The 9000-nt window shown below is 24.7% G+C and overlaps 1 protein-coding gene across 1 annotated transcript; it reads right to left on the bottom strand.

Annotated features, from left to right (window-relative positions):
• Nucleotides 1–1962: 1962 nt before the first annotated feature.
• On the bottom strand, nt 1963–2661 carry LOC132923918 (uncharacterized). The gene is made up of 3 exons (XM_060987925.1): nt 2448–2661; nt 2159–2318; nt 1963–2093 (listed from the first exon to the last, which is right to left on the bottom strand). Exons 1-3 carry the CDS (start codon nt 2646–2648, stop codon nt 1963–1965), a joined length of 492 nt encoding a protein of 163 aa, XP_060843908.1. The 5' UTR covers nt 2649–2661.
• Nucleotides 2662–9000: the final 6339 nt, after the last annotated feature.

Here is a 9000-nt window from a genome sequence, read left to right as displayed (position 1 = left end):
ATTGGTCGTAAATATCAAAGATCCCCAAAATTGCTTGATTTCCTTGGTGTGAGACACTGAACTCCTTGAAATTATGGGTCTATTATCTGTTAATTTTCTAAAATACTGATAAAATTGAAGTAAAATTCTCAAAAACTATTGAATATCTAGATGTAGGACACCTAATTCCTTTAAACTAATAGCTGGAAATATTTACAACCCCAAAAATCCTTGGAAATCTTGATAAAACTTATCAAAGATTCCCATATGCGCTTGAATATCTTGGTGTGAGACACAAATTACTTGAAAAAAAATTCGGAAATATTTACTACCACAATAATCCTTGATAATTATGATCAAAAATATCAAAGATTCCCATATATGCTGGAATATCTTGATGTAGAACACATAATTCCTTTAAACTAATAGCTGGAAATATTTACAACCCCAAAAATCCTTGGAAATCTTGATAAAACTTATCAAAGATTCCCATATGCGCTTGAATATATTGGTGTGAGACACAAATTACTTGAAAAAAAAGCCGGAAATATTTACAACCCCAAGAATCCTTGAAACTCGTGATTAAAAATATTAAATATCCCCAAAAACGCTTGAATATCTAGATGTAAGACACATAATTCCTTTAAACTAATAGTTGGAAATATTTACAATCCCAAGAATCCTTGGAAACCTTCATAAAAATATCAAAAATCACCATATACGGATTAATATCTTTGTCTCAGAGAAAATATTCCTTGAAAACAAAAGCCGGAAAAAATACATCCCAAATAAATCTTGACATTATTGGTCGTAAATATCAAAGATCCCCAAAAATGCTTGATTTCCTTGGTGTGAGACACTGAACTCCTTGAAATTATGGGTTTATTATCTGTTAATTTTCTAAAATACTGATAAAATTGAAGTAAAATTCTCAAAAGCTTTTGAATATCTAGATGTAAGACACATAATTCCTTTAAACTAATAGCTGGAAATATTTACAACCCCAAAAATCCTTGGAAATCTTGATAACAATTATCAAAGATTCCCATATGCACTTGAATATCTTGGTGTGAGACACAAATTACTTGAAAAAAAAGTCGGAAATAATTACAACCCCAATAATCCTTGATAATTATGATCAAAAATATCAAAGATCCCCATATATATATTGGAATATCTTGATGTAAAACACATAATTCCTTGAAAAAAATGGTCTTAAACAAAAAAATTACCTAAAATTCTTGAAATGTATCGTCAAAAATTATCATAAACAGCGGTATATCCCAGATAGCAAAAAAATATTTATATGACATTGAAAAAATATTTTGTATGTAATGAACATGATTATATAAATGTTTTTTTTCTACATTTTTTTGATTACAAAAATGTTAAAATAATATTTATAAAATAATGGTTGGCCACTAAAGTTACATTTTATAAATATTATTTTAAGAATATTATAAGAACATTATTATAAGAATATTAAAAGAACATTATTATAAGAATGTTATTAAAATGTTATCAAAATAACATTTATAAAATATAACTTCAGTGGCCAACCATTGTTTTATAAATATTATTTTAATATTTTTGTAATCAAAAAAATGTAGAAAAAAATATTTATATAATCATACTTTTTACATACAAAATATTTTATCAATATCATATAAATAATTTAAATTAGTTTAAAAATTATAAATGATTATATTTTTACTTTAGTTCTATTATAATAACGAGTATCAAAATATTATTTCAAATGGTACTTTTTTATTATTATAACACAATATAATAATTTCCATTTTTTTTATGCAAATTAAATATTTTATTATATATTCTGTATTAGAATCATGTGATTAAATACATCAACAGCACCAATAAATTATAACACTAATAATATAAACTTATATTAACAAATTTATTATTAGAGTAGATATATTTTACTACAGTCATAATCATAAATAACAATGATTACATTTAATATTATTATAATGTATTTGATTGTAGTTCCACAATTTTGTGCTCTCTAAATTTCGCACCAGCTATAAAAATTTTCATAGGTTGTTCCACATCAATTTTATCGTGGTTTTGATAACGTTTCATGTTTTTCACAGCATCTAAAATTTTAAACAAAGTTGTAATATTTCTGTATCAACTTCATAGTAAAATGTCTATAATTTACCAAATATAATAGAGCTAGCTCCAAGAGTTGAAAACACTTTTTTTTTCTTTTGCCCCTTATAACTATACTCTTGTAGTAAAGTGTCTTTGAAAAGAAAACGCATCATAGCCCTTATGGTACTTGGTAATGTATTGCGCACATAACGGGCAAGTTCAGCCACCTAAAGCATAAAATTATGGAAAAATTATACTTAGGTAATTTAAAATTAATTTACACAATTAGTCATTAAACCCATATTTATATTTATTCATAAATAAATATATAAAATTAAATATATATAACAACTCACCAATTGTATCCTATAATTGTTATCTAACAGCTTATTTTCAAATGTTTGAAGAGCATCTTCATCCACTAAAGGAAAATCACTGTTTAGTGATATAAATAAATCTGATACACTTGCATCTTTGTTCAATTCAGCATTGCTGTTCATTGTGTTGTTTCTGATCATTTCTTCAATTTTATCAATCTTTTCATGAAGTGATCTCATTTCATACTTCAAATTTAACACGTTACGGTTAATTTTTTCAAGAGTATCTAAATTCAATTTAAAATATCCGGAATTACTTTATTGTTATCTTGATAATTTTTGGGTCTGACACGAAATATCATAAAAATATAAAATTTATTTTTAACTATATATCTTTATACCATCACAATGTTATTTTAAAAACCATTATTTACCATTATTATGAAATTTACTTGTTTACATTATTATATAGTAGTATTTGATAAATACACTTTTAAATTTTATTAGATAATAAATAAAGGCAAAACAATATGATATTCTTTAATATGAATAGATTTAAAATTAAAACTGTAATTGTTATTTAATTTTTTAAATACTATATTATTATTTTAAAATAAACTTTATCACATCATCAGTTTCCTGGCCATACAAATAAAATATTTATTGATTTTTTATTGCCATGAAAGAAGTTTGGGAGTACCTCAAATTAACATAAATAATAAATACATACCACTTTTATCATTGAAGACATTATTTATCTGCTTTTGACTAGATTGAGAAGTACTTGCAATATAATTTTCATGAGTCACCTTAAATGGTGATGATGAAGTATTAATGATTGACGTAGTATGTTTGTTACTATCAAAAATTGAAATTTCTTGAATTTGATCTGAAATAATAATATATTGTAAATTCTAATTAAAATTTAAAATAATTTAGTAAATCAATTTATTTACCAGGATTTTTGAGTTTTTGAATTTTGTTTGACATAATATATGGGCTACGTGAAGAACAATTGCCGAAGTCTAATTTTTTCCTTGCTGAGAAATGTTTTGGCGATGACAATTTACCTGTAATAATATGTTCTAATAAGCATTTAATATTACTAAATAATAAATGTATAAATATCTAATACTTAAAATCATCTAAAAGTATTTATTTACATCATTATCAATATATATAATATGTACAAAGCAAATACTATATTATATTTAAAATATAACTAACTAATTTATAAGAAGATAATGGAGTTATTGAGTTTAATAGAATATTCTATAAGATATTTAAATAATAATAATAATAATAAAAATATTTAAGAAAAATAGATCAGATTCTCACAGATTTAATAACTAGGTAAATCATTATCCAATAGTAATATTAAGTATCAGAAATTAATTTTCATAAATTATTCAATAATGATATCATCAATGAGTATAATATAAATTAATAAAGAATTAAGATTATTATAATTATCTTCCTAGTATAAATTGAATTAAATTAAATGGCCTGGTAAATGTAATTTTAAAGAATTAACCACAATATTAATATTTTATATGGCTATTGGTAATATATATTAATGAAATGAGGAAAACATGATACATTTTCAATTTTTCAAAAATGCAAACATAACATTAATTTTACCTTGAACAGTATTTAATGCTGGAGAGTATAGTGGATCAGTATCACTATCATCTGAAATTACAAAATATAATTTAATTTAATTTATATAATTTAATCTCATAAAATTACAAAAATAAAGATAAATTCAAATTTATTTATTTACCATAAACATCACCAGAATCTGGGCTCCAGAAATTTGCAATGTCTTTAGTTTGTTTATCAAGCGATAGTTTTCTTTTCAATTTAGGTTTATTTTTGTCATTTTCTTGAGAAGATTCATTTGTGGACAAATCAGATGTTAGTTTAGCCAGATTAGCCTTTTCCTCGGCAATTTTATAATTATCTGTATATTGAATCAAAGAAAATAATATAATTCAATTAAATTGCTGAAAATTTAAAAACAAGTTCATACTTAAATCTTTTCCTAGTTTGCGAGCACTTAAATAACGAAAACACTTTTCATTTGGCGATACTTGACTATCTATGTATGATCTTAAATTTTTTTTTGGCCAAGCACACATTTCATTGTTAAACCAATTTGATGGGACAACTTCTACGGAATTGTCTTTGAAAGCAACAATTGACCACATTATACTATAATAAAAATTTTTCCTTTAATAATTTCAAAACCAACAAAAAATTTTTTTTTCAAGTTAAAATATAATATAAATAAAAAAAATTAGGAATGTAAGATTTAACACATAATAAAAATAAAATTATCTTGATACTTATAATTATAATAAAAAAAAATTATAATAATAATATATGAAGTACAAATATTACAAGTATTACAAGTAAAGTTATAAAAAGGTTTATATTTTGGTAGAATGAATAATTAGTAGAGCAATAAATTTATTGTTATTAGGTAAAAGTATAACTTTTTTTTTAATACTACCAATTTCATACCAATTAAAATTATTATACAATTCATCAACTATATAAATGTCTAATTTGGATGATTTTATAGGATTATTAAACATTATGTGTTTGTTTTTAAATTTTTTACATATTAAAATAACTTCATTTAAATTGTTGTTGCATATTATATTAAAAACTTTTACAACATCATCATCAATAGTTAGAAGGTAGGAATCAGCTTCTATGTTTGTTTTTATTGTCATTGTTTCCAATACGATACAGGTAAATTGGTTTCCTTTCAATGCATTTTCTAATATTGGTCCACGTACATGTGGTCCACTAAGTTGATATGGAGCAATTTGAGTTTGAATTTGAGTTTTTAAATTACAGATTTCATTATACCTTTTGACAATTTGTTGCAAAGGCTTATCCGGTTTCCTCAACATTTTTTTTAGAGAACCCATGAAATTTTCAAACGGAAATGCTGAACAGTTATCAAGTGGTCCAAACTTATCATAGTCGTCACAAATATGTGTCAGGCCATGTACATTATGGGATATCAAATAAGAACCATAAATATTTTCAAAGTTTTTTACAAAATTGTCTAATAATTTTCTGGCAATATTGATAAATTTAGCATGGTCTGGACTGAGCAGTAAAGTCATTGCTATACTCAAACCAAAAAAATGTTTCCAATGTTCAACAGTCAATACATTTTTAGTCACAGTTGTACCAACATATAACAAAAACATGCGAAACTCTGTTGCCTTCCAACGGTTTACTTCATCAAGCTTACGAGTTTTTCTGGCAAACTCGCATGGAATATTAACTTTAATATCTTCAAGATGTTTTGATATTTCTCTGATTTTCCATGAAGGATATCTAATACTTACTGGACCTTTGATCCACAAAAGAATCAATTTCCTAACAACACCAAGACACACTAAATGCATGTAATCCAGTGAAAAATTGTTTACCACATCAAATGAAGGTAATGTTGATATGAGAGATACATTACCAACATGATGGTCTTCATTGGATTGCATTACATAATTTTCATGTGTCCTCTTAGATGGACACCTTGTAGGCGAAGTAAAGGGAAAACACAATCTATTTGATAAATATAAACCTTCATGTTCGCACCTTGAACACGAAAAAAATCCACTGTGTCCTTTAGTTTTTAATAAAAACGATTTTGCTGGTGCATCACAGCAAAATGTGTCTATATACAAATTATACACTTTATTATTAATACAAATACCAGTATTATTTAATAAATGTGCTTCGTCAGTAAATGATTTAATAAAACTGTTGCTATCAGCAGGTTTTTCTTTGCCACAATAAAGTCCAACTAGAAAAACTTTGTTATTTTCCGGACGAATGTATGCTAGTATAGGCCAAAATTGTTCTGGATTACTTTTAAAAATTGGTAACCCATCAACTCCTACCACAATATGGATATCATTATTATTTTTCAAACATTCTGGAAAATTGTTTTTAATACCATTCAATATACCAAAATGGTAATATATTCCAGGTTCAACAGTTTCAAAATTATAGGGCTCAACAGTTTTTGATTGCAAAATAGTCCTTGAATCTTTAGGCAAATCTTTAAAACATTTATGTTGTTTTAAAACAACTAATAGTTTATTTAATGCATTTTGTGGAATATTAAAATCAACAGCCCACTTAGCAATTAATGTACGGAAAAGAAAAGTTTGATCATATGTTTCATTTATAAAATAATCTTCATCTTGTTCAGATTCTGATGAAGATGAAGTAAATATTACGCTTGATTTTTTATTTAAAAACTCAAAAGTTAAATCTTGATTTTTTACTATTTCTTGAGGGTTCTGATTGGTAGAAGATTTGTCAATTGTTGCATTTAGTGGTTGAAAGCCTGATTGATTGTTTGTTTGAGAAGAAAAATTGCTATTTATTGTAGTAGGACCATAATTTGAATCACCCATAACAATTCCATTATCCCTTTCTAATTCTTCTTGAATTCGTCTTTGTTTTGATCGAGCACTTAAATGAGATTTTTTTTCAAAATCCATCTTACAAAATCTAATAGAAATTAAAGCAGAAGTTCCCATAAAACCGCAATAATATATATATATTATTGTTATTATCCATAAATAATAATTGAATAATTTGTGTCCAATAAGTATATAATTATAGTATGAATAAAAAAATATGAATAGTTAAAATTGATAGAATTTATGATAAATATTAAGTTTTAAACAAATGTCTAAAAATTATATGTTTAAAATAATATTTTTGGGATATATGTACTATATTATGTACCTACTGCACTGGGTATAACTTTCACGATTTAAATATTTTATAATATGTAGTAGGTGCATTTGGGTATATATATTATATATATATAATGAGCTTACACCCAATAGTACTAATGTGTGATTTAATAATATTTCACAATTTTATACTTCATGAAATATTATAATACTATATGCATATGTAATATATGTACCTAAAATGTGTGCATATATTCTTCTATGAGTATTTAGTTGGATAATACATATAATAGAATAAGTGAGACAACTTTTTATTTCAAAATGTAAAACAAAATAAAAATAAAATCTAGTAGTAAATAGTACCTAAAATTAACTACCTATAAAATAATAGTACCTAGGTAGGTACTCAACTTTTTAGATACCAAATAATTATTAAATCAATGACAAATAATTTTACACTAATTTCTAACAAGAAATTAATTAACATTCTCTTCTCCATCACTGAATATTAATAATAATAATAATAATAATAATACAATCGAGTAAACAGTTGAAATAACTATATAGTGTTATGTTGTGTAAGAACAGTTTATGAATTAAATAAAAACAAAATAAAACATAAAACATTAAAAATTTAAGGATCATATAGGTACCTAGGAATTTACTGTTTCACTCTATTGTGTTATATATTTATATAACAACTAATATGTTAGTTAAATACAATTGATAACTTATTAAAAGAAAACTTTATCCATTATATTATACACATTAAAACTAAAATAAGTATGTTGTACGTACTACGTGCAATATATTTTAAGATTACTTACACATTACTAATGGATAGGAATAAGTATATTAATTGAGAAATGTATATAATAAAACATTTTGAATAGATAGAAATCAGATTTTTAAAGAATAATAATATAGGTACGTACCTATTATTAATACTATATATTATACTATATATACTATTTATACTATTTGTACCTACTACCTACCTATAGTAACAACTTACAATTGTATTTAAATAAACAATAAAAAAAATTAAAAATATCAAAAAATTAAAATTTGTATGTACCTTATTATATTACTTACCTATAAAACAGTTGTCTGGGTAGACACTTCTGTAGTTTATTGAAGACTGAAGTTATAATAATATAATGATAATTAATAGCCAAAGTGCCAAAGCCAATCGTAATATAATAATATTATTTCACCAAAGTAAAATGTAATGTGCACAATACCGTAAAATCTGAACAATATGATACATATAGACACGGAGTATTTACGAGTAGCGGCTATACCTTCGACGTTCCATGGAAAAATAACAGTGAGAAGATATGTGTTTATTGTGACTGCAAGACACACGGACGGTTATTACTGGGAAAATCCTAAATCGGGTAAATGCATTCGTTATCATCGTCTTCGCCATCGTCCGATAGCCGTATTTCTAATTTTCAATCAAAGTGGGGAATAATTTTATACTTAATAGTTAATACAGATAATATTTTAGTCGGTGTCTGACGACTATTATTATATATTTATATAACAATGGTTACTACATTGTTAACACTATTTTTTTTATAGACCAACTATGCGATTTTATTCGCTTAAACGTTACAACACAAAGCATATAATATAATCAATAATCATTTTACGCAATTAAAAGCCGCAGCAGATATCATCATTACCTATTTTAATTATTTGATATAAAAATTAAAACAATCGTGGAAACACGCACTAATACATTATTACATATGTAATGCAGATCGTGGACGCGCGAATAATAACTTCAATTGATTTGAATATCTTATTCTTTCAAAATTAGTAAGAACAGTATTTAAGTATTATAAGAA

The sequence above is a fragment of the Rhopalosiphum padi genome, chromosome 3 (genome assembly GCF_020882245.1).
Source record: "Rhopalosiphum padi isolate XX-2018 chromosome 3, ASM2088224v1, whole genome shotgun sequence".
In the NCBI taxonomy this organism is placed as follows: domain Eukaryota; kingdom Metazoa; phylum Arthropoda; class Insecta; order Hemiptera; family Aphididae; genus Rhopalosiphum; species Rhopalosiphum padi.
The sequence above is the reverse complement of the archived record's forward strand: the minus strand, read 5'-3'. Positions and strand labels throughout refer to the sequence as shown.

Bases quoted from the DNA above. Each gene is read 5' to 3' on its own strand.
- LOC132923918 (XM_060987925.1), bottom strand. From the start codon at position 2,648: ATGAGATCACTTCATGAAAAGATTGATAAAATTGAAGAAATGATCAGA. The intron at 2,319-2,447 runs GTGAGTTGTTAT...TTTATGCTTTAG, and splicing joins ACAATTATAGGATACAATTG to GTGGCTGAACTTGCCCGTTA. The intron at 2,094-2,158 runs GTAAATTATAGA...TTAAAATTTTAG, and splicing joins AGCTAGCTCTATTATATTTG to ATGCTGTGAAAAACATGAAA.